General features: G+C 43.6%; 1 protein-coding gene across 1 annotated transcript in view; it reads left to right on the top strand.

Annotated features, from left to right (window-relative positions):
• Nucleotides 1–14,673, top strand: part of LOC132885533 (titin-like) — a 978,782-nt gene that overhangs the window by 895,115 nt on the left and 68,994 nt on the right. Inside the window, 5 exon segments of the mRNA XM_060920287.1 lie at nucleotides 11,990–12,263; nucleotides 12,375–12,640; nucleotides 13,649–13,809; nucleotides 14,164–14,284; nucleotides 14,396–14,665. Coding sequence (XP_060776270.1) covers nucleotides 11,990–12,263; nucleotides 12,375–12,640; nucleotides 13,649–13,809; nucleotides 14,164–14,284; nucleotides 14,396–14,665 — 1,092 coding nt within the window.

Below are 14,673 nucleotides of genomic sequence, written 5' to 3' on the forward strand. Positions count from 1 at the left end.
GAAGACGAGACGAGACGAGACGAGACGAGGAGCGGAGGGCAGAATTTGTGTATAAATAGTGTGCATCATATAATGTTCATGAATCTGAAGTGTGTTCATTGTTCAGTAATGTTAAGAGAATGGTGGGCTCTGTGTTATAGGTTATACCTGGGTATAATATTCAAGGTTCTGTGTGTTGCATAGCCTACCTGGTTATGAATTTCCAGACTGTGTTGCAGAAGATGTTCAAGGATGTGTTGCACAGCTGGGTGTTGTGTTAAAGACTCTGTGTTGCATATCAGGGTATGATGTTCAAGGCTCTTCGTTGAATAGCCAGTGATTTTTGGATGTTTGATATTTTTGATTAAGGATATGAGGCACTAGCCTGGCAAGCCAGACTATAACATGAAATGTACAAGCAAAAATACTTTCTGCCAGTAGGTAGAGTTTTCTAGTTCACTATGCTAATGGGGCACACCTTTCTATGCTTTGATATCCGGCCTACAGGTTTTATGATGAATGCGTAAAATGGGCTTCCCCTGTTTTAAAAACCAGCAGCCGCCACTGGACTCATCATATGTTACCTGCTGGTTCTCCCTGCCTCCTCTCCGTCCACAGCTGATGCCCAACCAAGTCCCTGCTGTCACAATGACTATATTCCATTATCTGTCCAACTAGCTTCCATAACGTTGGTTATAATTTCACACAGTTTCATCATGATAATATTTGTCACCTCCAGCAAAACGATTACAGCTTAACTAGTACATTATTGATTATTTGTCTCATGGAGGGGACATAAAATTTTTCTGTGATTATACTGACTCTGTCCTGAACTCGTCTCATCTTGTCTTCTTCCGCTTTATCCAGGGCCGGGTCACAGAGGCAGCAGTCTAAGCATGGAAGCCCAAACTTCCCTTTCCCCAGACACCTCGGCCAGCTCCTCGGGAAGAACACCGAGGTGTTCCCAGGCCAGCCGAGAGACGTAGTCCCTCCAGCATGTCCTGGGTCTTCCCCGGGGCCTCCTCCTGGGGGGATATGCCTGGAACACCTCCCCAGGGAGGCATCCAGGAGGCATCCGAAAAAGATGCCCGAGCCGCCTCAGCTGATTCCTCTCGATGTGGAGGAGCAGCGGCTCTACTCCGAGCTCCTCCCGAGTGACTGTGCTTCTCACCCTATCTCTAAGGGAGCACCCAGCCACCCTGCGAAGGAAACTCATTTCGGCCGCTTGTATCCGCGATCTTGTTCTTTTGGTCATTACCCAAAGCTTATGACCATAGGTGAGAGTCGGAACGTAGATCGACCGGTAAATTGAGAGCTTCGCCTTTTGGCTCAGCTCCTTCTTCACCACGACAGACGGGTAAAGCGACCGCATCACTGTGGAGGCTGCACTGATCCGCTTGTCGATCTCATGCTCCATCCTTCCCTCACTTGTGAACAAGATCCCGAGATACTTAAACTCCTCCACTTGAGGCAGGACTTCTCCACCAACCTGGAGAGGGCAAGCCACCCTTTTCCGGTCGAGAACCATGGCCTTGGACCTGGAGGTGCTGATTCTCATCTCAGCTGCTTCACACTCGACTGCAAACTGCCCCAGTGCATGCTGAAGGTCCTGGTTTGAAGAAGCCAACAGGACAACATCATCCGCAAAAAGCAGAGATGAAATCCTGTGGTTCCCAAACAGGATTCCTTCTGGCCCCTGGCTGCGCTTAGAAATTCTGTCCATAAAAATTATGAACAGAACCGGTGACAAGGGGCAGCCCTGCCAGAGTCCAACATGCACTGGGAACAGGTCTGACTTACTGCCGGCAATGCGAACCAGACTCCTGCTTCGTTCGTACAGAGACCGGACAGCCCTTAGCAAAGAGCCCCGAACCCCATACTCCCGAAGCACCCCCCACAGAATACCACGAGGGACATGGTCAAATGCCTTCTCCAGAGCCACAAAGCACATGTGGACTGGTTGGGCAAACTCCCATGAACCCTTGAGCACCCTATGAAGGGTATAGAGCTGGTCCAGTGTTCCGCGACCAGGATGAAAACCGCATTGTTCCTCCTGGATCTGAGGTTCGACTATTGGTCGAATTCTCCTCTCCAGTACCCTGGAGTAAACCTTCCCTGGGAGGCTGAGAAGTGTGATTCCCCTATAATTGGAGCACACTCTCCGGTCCCCTTTCTTAAAAAGACGGACCACCACCCCAGTCTGCCACTCCAGAGGCACTGTCCCCGACCGCCACGCGATGTTGCAGAGGTGTGTCAACCAAGACAGCCCCACAACATCCAGAGACTTGAGATACTCAGGGCAGATCTCATCCACCCCAGTGCCTTGCCACCGAGGAGCTTGCAAACCACCTCAGTGACTTCGGCTTGGGTAATGGACGAGTCCACCTCTGAGTCATCAGCCTCAGTCTCCTCAATGGAAGACATGATGGTGGGATTGAGGAGATCCTCAAAGTGTTCCTTCCACCACCCGACAATGTCCCCAGTCGAGGTCAACAGCTCCCCACCCGCACTGTAAACAGTGTTGGCAGAGTACTGCTTCCCCTTCCTGAGGCGCTGGATGGTTTGCCAGAATTTCTTTGAGGCCAACCGATAGTCTTTCTCCATGACCTCCCCAAACTTCTCCCAGTTCCGAGTTTTTGCTTCCGCAACTGCCTGAGCTGTGGCACGCCTGGCCTGCTGATACCCGTCAGCTGCCTCAGGTGTCCTGGAGGTCAACATGGTCCAATAGGACTCCTTCTTCAGCTTGACGGCATCCCTTACTTCTGGTGTCCACCACCGGGTTCGGGGATTGCTGCCACGACAGGCACCGGAGACCTTGCAGCCACAGCTCCGAACAGCTGCATCCACAATGGAGGTAGAGAACGTGGTCCGCTCAGACTCAATGTCCCCCGCCTCCCTCAGAAGCTGGGAAAAGCTCTCCCGGAGGTGGGAGTTAAAGACCCCCCCTGACAGAGTGCTCGGCCAGACGTTCCCAGCAGACCCTCACCATACGTTTGGGCCTGCCAGGTCTGTCCAGCGTCCTCCTCCGCCAGTGGATCCAACTCACCACCAGGTGGTGATCAGTTGACAGCTCAGCCCCTCTCTTCACCCGAGTGTCCAAGACATAGGGCTGGAGATCAGATGAAACGACAACAAAGTCTATCATCGACCTCTGACCTAAGGTGTCCTGGCGCCACGTGCACTTATGGACACCCCTATGCTCGAACATGGTGTTTGTTATGGACAAACCGTGACTAGCACAGAAGTCCAATAACAAAACACCACTCGGGTTCAGATCAGGGAGGCCGTTCCTCCCAACCACGCCCCTCCAGGTGTCACTGTCATCGCCCACGTGAGCATTGAAGTCCCCCAGTAGCACAATGGAGTCCCCAGTCTGAGCACCCCTCAGTACCTCTCCCAGGGACTCCAAGAAGGCCGGATACTCTATACTGCTATTCGGCCCGTAGGCACAAACAACAGCAAGAGCCCTCTCCCCAATCCGAAGGCACAGAGAGGCGACCCTCTTGTTCACTGGGGTAAACTCCAACACATGGCAGCTGAGCCTATTGTCCTGAACTCAATAAGGGGAATTTCCAAAGCTGATAATACTTACATACTTTTACTTAAATAAGGTTTTGAAAACACAATTTTATTTGTAGGCGGTACGGTGTTGTAGTGGTTAGCACCATCGCCTCACAGCAAGAAGGTCCTGGGTTCGAGCCCAGCGGCCAACGAGGGTCTTTCTGTGTGGAGTTTGCATGTTCGCGTGGGTTTCCTCTGGGTGTTCCGGATTCTCCCACAGTCCAAAGACATGCAGGTTAGGTTAATTGGTGACACTAAATTGACCATAGGTGTGACTGTGAGTGTGAATGGTTGTTTGTCTCTGTGTCAGCCCTGCGATGACCTGGCGACTTGTCCAGGGTGTACCCCGCCTTTCGCCCAAAGTCAGCTGGGATAGCTTGCCTGCGACCCTGTAGAGCAGGATAAGTGGCTACAGATAATGGATAGATTGATGCCCTGGCATCACATACAGCCATCAGGATACAACTATCCTATGTGGAAGTTCCTACTACCATGACTGGGGCATGGACTCTGATGTGTTTACCACCTATTGCCCCAACACAGTTGTAAATGTTCCATAAATAGCAGAAATCATTCTGGAGCTGCTTCCACTGATCTTCAGTGGGGAAAGTTACAACCTCATCCTCTAGATCAGTCCATATAGTTTTGCTGACATCTTTGACTAAACATCCAAATGGCACTGATCCAAGTTTGTAGCTTGCTGATAAGGCTCAGTAGCTGCTCCTGTTGTTAGAAAGCAGAGATGGTGAAGTAGTTGATTCCATTCCCCTCAGAATTCTGTTTCCCTTTCCACCACTGTATTACAAGTCTTGTTTATTTGCCAGGTTACCATACGTATTTACAGAGCAAAAATATATCTGTGCGAACAAAACTTTTCACACATGCACAAAATATTTCTACAGCTGCAAAACTTTTTACAAATTCAAACATCATTTCACAAGCTCAAAATCTTTTTGGCATTAATTTAATCCCATATATATATATATATATATATATATATATATATGGGCGGCACGGTGGTGTAGTGGTTAGCGCTGTCGCCTCACAGCAAGAAGGTCCGGGTTCGAGCCCCGTGGCCGGCGAGGGCCTTTCTGTGCGGAGTTTGCATGTTCTCCCCGTGTCCGCGTGGGTTTCCTCCGGGTGCTCCGGTTTCCCCCACAGTCCAAAGACATGCAGGTTAGGTTAACTGGTGACTCTAAATTGACCGTAGGTGTGAATGTGAGTGTGAATGGTTGTCTGTGTCTATATGTCAGCCCTGTGATGACCTGGTGACTTGTCCAGGGTGTACCCCGCCTTTCGCCCATAGTCAGCTGGGATAGGCTCCAGCTTGCCTGCGACCCTGTAGAACAGGATAAAGCGGCTAGAGATAATGAGATGATATATATATATATATATATATATATATATATATATATTCAATGCTGCAGGTAGTCTATGGAGACTATGCACGTGACATCATCATGGCATGTTTATTGAGTTAACCGCCATGTTGGATGGAAACAAACAGTGGCTGGATTGTATGATTCTGAACAAAAAATCATGATAAATTCCTGCTCTGCTGTTGGGTGTCACAGTCATTATGATGAGTCAAGAGATAGGCTATCTTTCTACAGGAGTCCAGCTGCACCAGTTGATCCTACGAATAGAGACAGGTGGATTGCAGAGATAAATCACAAAGATTTGACTCTGACTGTATAGATGGCTATGCAGTGAACACTTCAACTGTAAATGGCTCATCAGCTGTTGTTTACAATGCAGTTTCATCCTCTGGACTTGATGATCGGAAGTATTTTGCTATTTACCCTTTAAATATCTCTGAACTGAGATAGTAGAGACGGATGGTTACTGCATTCTTTTCAGAAACGTTTTAATCCCGCTTGGAAAATTAGTTTGCAGTTCGCTATTCAGAATTCTGCAAGCTATAAAAATGTTGTACACGAACAAAAAAACATGAATATTGGCTTATTTTGATCATGCTGATTTGTGAATTCAGAAAATATAAACAAATGACCTCAAAACTGTTGGTAATACATTTTTTTCAGTTGATATTTTTATTCTTTTAATGTCAACACTGGATCTCCCCATGACTCTCAACCAATCTCTGCCCTCTTCTTTAATTTTCTCATAAGTATGAGCATCAAAGGTATTTTCTAAAATCAAATAAAAGGTTGCCAGTTTGATTCCCCAGACCAGCAGGAATGGCTGAAATGCCCGAGAGCAAAGCACCTAACCCCCAACTGCTCCCCAGGCTGCTCTGGGTATGTTGTATATCACTCTGGATAAGAGCATCTGAAAATGCCAGTAATGTAATGTAATGTAAAATCAACATTAGTATTGTCTGCCATTTCCTGCCAAAAGTTGCTAAGCTGCTAGCTGAAGAGGTGAAAGCTATTTAGACTTAAACAACAAATTTCAGAAACAATCCAACAGAACTTTTTACTTTCAATGTCTTTGCAATTTACAAATTATAGCACCACTGTAGCCTCCAAGCAAATCTCTGATTCGCAGTGAGATGTTTAAGGGCTTCCCATGTAGTCTCAAACAATTGCAACTGGAATAAAAGTATTTAATATGTTTGTTCATGCAAAATAAAATGTCTTGCTCAAACAATTGTAGAGAAATGAATCATTTATGCAGTGACATGGTGGTGTAGTGGTGAACACTGTTGCCTCACAGCAAGGAGGTTCTGGGTTTGAGCCCAGCGGCTGATGGAGGCCTTTCTGTGTGGCGTTTGCATGTTCTCCCTGTGTCTGTGTGGGTTTCCTCCAAGTGCTCTGGTTTCCCCCACAGTCCAAAGACATGCAGGTTTGCTTAATTGGTGGCTCTAAATTGACCATAGGTGTGAGTGTGAATGGTTCTTTGTCTCTATGTGTCAGCCCTGCGATGACCTGGCAACTTGTCCATGATGTACCCTGCCTCTTGCCCATAGTCAGCTGGGATAGGCTCCAGTTTGCCCATGACCCTGGACAGGATAAGCAATTACAGATAATGGATGGATAATCGCTTACGGTATGCATGTAAAATAAACATATATGCTTCATTTTTTGCGAGTCAGCTGCTGCTCCATTCATTTTCCATCCAGTATGATGACATAAACAAATGTGATGTGGTTTTATGATATCGGTGCATCGTGTCTATAGCTGTTAAATTGAAAATGAATACAGTGCCTTGAAAAAGTATTCATACCCCTTGAACTTTTTCACATTTTTCCACCTTACAACCACGAACTTAAAAGTTTTTTATTGAGATTTTATGTGATAGACCAACACAGAGTAGCACATGATTGTGAAGTGAAATGAAAATGATAAGTGGTCTTCGAAATTTTAAACAAATAAAAATCTGAAAAATGTGGTGTGCATTAGTATTCAGCCCCCCTGTATCAATACTTTGTAGAGCCACCTTTTGCTGCAATTACAGCTGCAAGTCTTTTGTGGTATGTCTCTACCAGGTTTGCACATCTAGACACTGAAATTTTTGCCCATTCTTCTTTGCAAAATAGCTCAAACTCAGCCAGGTTGGATAGAGAGCATCTGTGGACAGCAATTTTCAAGTCTTGCCAATGGGATTTAGGTCTGGACTTTGACTGGGCCATTCTAACACATGAATATTCTTTGATCTAAACCATTCCATTGTAGCTCTGGCTGTATGTTTAGGGTCATTGTCTTGCTGGAAGGTCAATCTCCTTCCCAGTCTCAAGTCTTTTGCAGCCTCCAACAGGTTTTCTTCTAGGATTGCCCTGTATTTGGCTCCATCCATCTTCCCATCAACTCTGACCAGCTTCCCTGTCCCTGCTGAAGAAAAGCATCCCCATAGCATGATGCTGCCACCACCATGTTTCACAGTGGAGATGGTGTGTGCAGGGTGATGAGCAGTGTTAGTTTTCCACCACACATAGCGCTTTGCATTTAGGCCAAAAAGTTCAACTTTGGTCTCATGTGACCAAAGCACCTTCTTCCACATGTTTGCTGTGTCCCCTACATGGCTTCTGGCAAACTGCAAATGGGACTTCTTATGCCTGTCTTTCAACAATGACTTTCTTCTTGCCACTCTTCCAAAAAGGCCAGATTTGTGGAGTGTATGACTTATAGTTGTTCTGTGCACAGATTCACCCACCTAAGCTGTGGATTTCTGCAGCTCCTCCAGAGTGATCATGGGCCTCTTGGCTGCTTCTCTGACCAGTGCTCTCCTTGCTCGCTCTGTCAGTTTAGGTGGATGGCCATGTCTTGGTAGGTTTGCAGTTGTGCCATACTTTTTCCATTTTTGAATGATGGATTGAACAGTGCTTCTTGAGATGTTCAGAGCTTGGGATTTTTTTTATAACCTAACCCTGCTTTAAACTTCTCCAGAACTTTATCCCTGACCTGTCTGGTGAGTTCTTTGGTCTTCATGATACTGTTTGTTCTTCAGTGTTCTCTAACAAACCACTGAGGCCTTCACAGAACAAGTGTATTTATGCTGAGGGTAAATTACACACAGTAGGACTCTATTAACTAATTAGATGACTTCTGAAGGCAATTGATTGCACTGGATTATATTTAGAGGTATCAGAGTACAGGGGGCTGAATACTAATGCACACCACATTTTTCAGATTTTTATTTGTTTAAACTTTTGAAGACCATTTATCATTTTCGTTTCACTTCACAATTATGTGCTACTCTGTGTTGGTTTATCACATAAAATCTCAATAAAAAACTTTTAAGTTCATGGTTGTAAGGTGGAAAAATGTGAAAAAGTTCAAGGGGTATGAATCCTTTTTCAAGGCATTGGACAAGAATTTCAAGCAATAGGCTATTGCACACATTTGTATATGAATTGTGTGTATAGGGTTGAAGGTTTTAGGTTAGCCTGAGACAAGATTGAAAGGCCATGATGTTCAGAACATGCACTGGGGACTTATTTGATTCACATACTTTAAAATACATCTTTGTGAACATTTAACACAAATCTGCTCATCGACTCAACTCTCATCTCCAACCCCAATTCCAAAAAGTTTGGAACACTGTGTAAAATGTAAATAAATCAGAATGGGATGATTTCCAAATCATGGAAAACTTATATTTAATTGAAAATAGTACACTGACAACATATCAAATGTTGAAACTGAGAAATTGTATTGTTTTTTGCAAAAATATATTCTCATTTAGAATTTAGTGCCAGCAACATGCTTCAGAAAAGTTTGGACGGGGCAACAAAAGGCTGAAAAAGTTGTGTAATGCTAAAAAAAAAAAATCTAATTTGGTTAATTGACAACAGGTCAGTAACATGATTGGATATCAAAAAAGCATCCCAGAGAGGCAGAGTCTCTCAGAAGTAAACATGGGGAGGAGTTCACTGCTCTGTGAAAGACAAATAGCACAACAGTTTAAGAATAATGTTCCTCAATGTAAAATTGGAAAGAATTTGGGGATCACATCATTTATTGTACATAATATCATTCAAAGATTCAGAGAAATCACTGTATACAAGGGACAGGGATGAAAACCAACATTAGATGCCCATGATCTTTGGGGCCTCAGGCGACACTGCATTAAAAACAGACATTTGAAGAACAAGAAGAAGAAGCCTTTATTTGTCACATGCACACTCAAGTACAGTGAAATTCACCCTCTGTATTTCACCCATCTGAAGTAGTGAACACACGCACACACACCCAGAGCAGTGGGCAGCCATATTACAGCGCCCGGGGAGCAGTTAGGGGTTAGGTACCTTGCTCAAGGGCACTTCAGCCCAAGGCCGCCCCATGTTAACCTAACTGTGTGTCTTTGAACTGTGGGGGAAAATGGAGCACCTGGAGGAAACCCACACAGACACAGGGAGAACATGCAAACTCCACACAGAAAGGCCCCCATTGGTCACTGAGCTTGAACCCAGAACATTCTTGCTGTGAGGCGACAGTGCTAACCACTACACCACCGTGCTGTTTGGAGGGGAAATCACTGTATGAGCTCAGGAACACTTCAGAAAACTATCATCTGTGAAAACAGTTCATTACTGCATCCACAAATGCAAATTGAAACCAGATATAAACAATATCCAGAAACACCGTCACCTTCTCTGAGCCCGAGCTCTTTTACGATGGACTGAGGTGAAGTGGAAAATTATCCCGAGGTCTGATGAATCAAAAGTAGAAATTTTTTTTAGAAATCTTGGACACCACATCCTCCAGGCTAAAGAGCAGAGGACCATCTGGCTTGGTATCAGCACAGTTCAAAAGCCAGCATCTGTGATGGTATAATGTTGCTTTAGTGCACATGACATGGGTAGCTTGTACATCTGGGAAGGCATCATTAATGCTGAATGATATATACACATTTCAGAGCAATATGCTGCCATCCAGATGACATCATTTTCAGAACTCTTTGCTTATTTCAGTAAGACGATGCCAAACTGCTTTCTGCACTGATTACAGCTGTATGGCAACATTGGACAACATTTCACTTTCAAAACTACAGCAATTGGTCTCTTCAGTTCCCAAACGTTTACAGAGTGTTGTTAAAAGTAGAAGTGATGCAACACAGTAATAAACATGCACCTGTCCCAACTTTTTTGAAATATGTTGCTGGAATCAAATTCAAATTGAACATGTGTTTTTCAAAATATCCTCATATTTGGGTGGCACAGTGGTGTAGTGGTTAGCGCTGTCGCCTCACAGCAAGAAGGTCCGGGTTCAAGCCCCGTGGCCGGTGAGGGCCTTTCTGTGTGGAGTTTGCATGTTCTCCCCGTGTCCACGTGGGTTTCCTCCGGGTGCTCCGGTTTCCCCCACAGTCCAAAGACATGCAGGTTAGGTTAACTGGTGACTCTAAATTGACCGTAGGTGTGAATGTGAGTGTGAATGGTTGTCTGTGTCTATGTGTCAGCCCTGTGATGACCTGGCGACTTGTCCAGGGTGTACCCCGCCTTTCACCCGTAGTCAGCTGGGATAGGCTCCAGCTTGCCTGCGACCCTGTAAAAGGATAAAGCGGCTAGAGATAATGAGATGAGATCCTAATATTTCTCAGTTTCAATATTTGATATGTTGTCTTTGTACTATTTTCATTGAAATATCGGGTTTACATGATTTTCAAATGATCACATTCTGATTTATTTATGTTTTACACAGCATTCCAAACTTTTGGAATTGGGGTTGTATTCTCTCAACACTCTATGCAAATGGAAACACAGAAAATGTTCGTGGGAAGTTTATCAGTAATCTATTCAACCTTGTGTGGTGATGTTATTGTTCTACACTCAGTGTTCATGGGCCTGACAGGGCAGCATGGTGGTGCAGTGGTTAGCTCTGTCGCCTCACAGCAAGAAGATTCCAGATTTGAACATCATGGCCGACGGGGGCCTTTCTGTGTGGAGTTCGCATGTTCTGTCCGTGTCTGTGTGGGTTTCCTCCAGGTGCTCCGGTTTCCCCCACAGTTCAAAAGACATGCAGGTTAGGTAATATACCCAGCCTCTGGGGTTGCACAAGCCAGTGCATACTTAGTATCAGTCCCAAGCCCGGATAGAATGGGGAGGTTTGCGCCAGGAAGGGCATCCGGTGTAAAACCTACGCCAAATCAAATATGTGGAACAGATCCACTGTGGTGACCCCTAACAGGAGCAGCCAAAACTTGTTGGTCTTTGGTCTGACAGACCTGCACCATTATTTATATTGTAAAACAATAAATCATTATCAAGTTCTGCTGAAATATTTTACAAATGTTTACTTCATATCCTTTACAAGCAGTGTAACCAAAACATGCTTAATATTTACCTATTTACCTTTAAAAAAACTCAATAAACTTTTGTTATTTCGTTTGTTGCAAACACTTTAAATGAGGACTGTAATGGTACAAATCATTATCATGAATGAAGATAAAACAAGAGTTTATAACAAGATGATCAGGCTGATCACACTGTTATCATTCTACTGGTTTTGGAAAAAAAAACAATTTGATCATTACTGTGATGATCTGGTGACTTGTCCAGGGTGTACTGCACCTCTCGCCCGCAGTCAGCTGAGAGAGGCTCCAGCTTGCCTGCGACCCTGCGGTTACAAATATTGGACGGATATCTGATCATTAATTGTTAAGTAAAAAGTGCTTGTAGTTTTGTTTTAGAAAATATCTCTATCATGGCTTCACTAGATACAAAGTCATGTTACTGACACCTGAAAATTATTTATTTTTTATATACGAACACAAAAGTGCAGATTAAACAAAATAATTTCAAACAACACATGGAAAAGCAAATTTAACAGTGAACACAGTGAACTTTACACTTCAGTTCAATATGAATTTCATAAATATAAAGACAAAAGCGTCTTTATCTAAAGAGCTGCGTTCAAACTTTGTAAAAAAAATCATTCCACTGTAATTTTTTCAATAAATGTTGAATCAGAAAGCAGAGAGAGGACAAAACTAATTCTTATGTTGTAAAGATAAAAGCAGCTCTGATACCCTGATAATTTCATACCAACAGAAAAACCCAAACCGACTGTGAGTGTGAATCCTCAGAGCTCCATCTACACTGGAGACACAGTTACTCTGAGCTGTAATCTGCAGACGACTGGATGGAGATTTCTCTGGTACACAGATCCTCAGAAATCAAATCCCCTGTCCCCTGGAGCCCGAGACACCAACACACTCAGTGAGACGCTCTCTAATGAAGGACAAATAAATTACTCCTGTAAAGCACAGAGGGGAAACTATGACTCAGAGTTCAGTGATCCAGTCACGATTATAGTGAGCGGTACGTCATCTTTTCTACTTTTTCACTACAGATTAAGAAATTCGGAAGACTGTGAAGAATTGTTGATGTTGCGATACTGGAATCATTGACGTTTTTATTATCTTTGTATAGTGAGACCAAAGCCGAAGGTGAACATACAGCCAGCTGAGCATGTGTTCACTGGAGAATCCGTCACTCTCACATGTGACCTACAGACTGGACGATCCTGGTCATATCACTGGTACAGGGATAATAAAGAACTCAGTGATGCTGCAGGAGAGAAAACATACACAATCCGTAATGTTGAGACCTCTCATCAAGGTCTTTATACATGTAAAGGAACACAGCCATCAGACCCAAAATACACACAGACCAGTGATGCTGTTACACTGGCTGTATCAGGTGAGTGTGTTTTATCTCTCATATTGTCTATTACAGTAACATTTTAAAGTGTTTACATGCATTTTTCACATGTGACAGAGGACTCTGTCATGGGCCACTGCAGCATTTCATCTTAATTATTAAATATTCAATTGCCTCACGCACATACAAATAGGTTTTTTTACACACACACACACACACACACACACACACACACACACACACACACACACACACACACACACACACACACACACAAAATTAGCCTCTACCTTAATTCCATATACTGACACAGCAAAACTAAAAAAAAATCATCTTTATCCTGCTGTATGAAACGCTCATCAAATTTGCAGACACATCTCAGGACATTTATTGGACTAATAACTGTTGTGTTTCACAAGTTGCTGAATTCTGTGATGCCTGTTAACTTGTTTATTTTACACAACATGCTGCCTTGGGTCTGTCAGCCAGGGTTTTTGGGTTCTACACTATGGGAACTATAAGGAAGCTCTGATCCCATACCTTCCTGCAAAATTACCTACAGGCCCGTCTGGTTTTCATCAAATCTTCTGCCCTTGATAATCGGGCTGATAGCACTGTTACCATTCTACTGGCAAAAAAAAAAACAAGAAAAAAAACTAGTTGATCATTAATTGTTCGCTAAAAAGTGCTTGTTTTAGAAAAGATCTCTATCATGGCTTCACTGGATACAAAGTCATGTGATTGACACCTGAAATGATTTCTTTTTTTGTACATGAACACAAATGTACAAATTTAACACAACAGTTTCAAACAACACATGGAAAAAGTAAACTTAAATATAAATACAATGAACTTCAGTTCAGTCGTGAATTTCATAAAGACAAATGCATCTTTATCTAAAGAGCTGCGTACATACTTTGTAGAAAAATCATTCAACTGTAGCTTTTTCAATAAATGTTGAATCAAAAGGTCCAGAAAGGACTGAAATAATTCCTATTTTATGAAGTTAAAAACAGCTCTGATACCCTGATAATTTCATATCAACAGAAAAACCCAAACCGACTGTGAGTGTGAATCCTCAGAGCTCCATCTACACTGGAGACACAGTTACTCTGAGCTGTAATCTGCAGTCGACTGGATGGAGGTTTTTCTGGTACACAGATCCTCAGAAATCAAATCCCCTGTCTGGAGCCCGAGACACCAACACTGCAGCTCCATCTACACTGTCTTGGTGTCTCGGGCTCCAGACAGGGGATTTGATTTCTGAGAATCTGTGTACCAGAAAAACCTCCATCCAGTCGACTGCAGATTACAGCTCAGAGTAACTGTGTCTCCAGTGTAGATGGAGCTCTGAGGATTCACACTCACAGTCGGTTTGGATTTTTCTGTTGGTATGAAATTATCAGGGTATCAGAGCTGTTTTTAACTTCATAAAATGAGACGCTCGACTGCAGATTACAGCTCAGAGTAACTGTGTCTCCAGTGTAGATGGAGCTCTGAGGATTCACACTCACAGTCGGTTTGGATTTTTCTGTTGGTATGAAATTATCAGGGTATCAGAGCTGTTTTTAACTTCATAAAATGAGACGCTCTCTAATGAAGGACAAATAAATTACTCCTGTAAAGCACAGAGGGGAAACTATGACTCAGAGTTCAGTGATCCAGTCACGATTACAGTGAGCGGTATGTCATCTTTTCTACTTTTTCACTACAGATTAAGAAATTAGGAAGACAGTGAATAATTGTTGATGTTGCGATACTGTAATCATTGAAGTATTTATTATCTTTGTATAGCGAGACCAAAGCCGAAGGTGAACATACAGCCAGCTGAGCATGTGTTCATTGGAGAATCCGTCACTCTCACATGTGACATACGGACTGGAGGATCCTGGTGGTATCACTGGTATAGGGATAATAAACAACTCAGAGATGCTGCAGAAAAGAAAACATACACAATCCATAATGTTGAAACCTCTCATCAAGGTCTTTATACATGTAAAGGAACACAGTCATCAGACCCAACATACACACAGACCAGTGATGCTGTTATACTGACTGTATCAGGTGAGTGT

This window comes from Neoarius graeffei, chromosome 1 (assembly GCF_027579695.1).
Source record: "Neoarius graeffei isolate fNeoGra1 chromosome 1, fNeoGra1.pri, whole genome shotgun sequence".
NCBI lineage: Eukaryota > Metazoa > Chordata > Actinopteri > Siluriformes > Ariidae > Neoarius > Neoarius graeffei.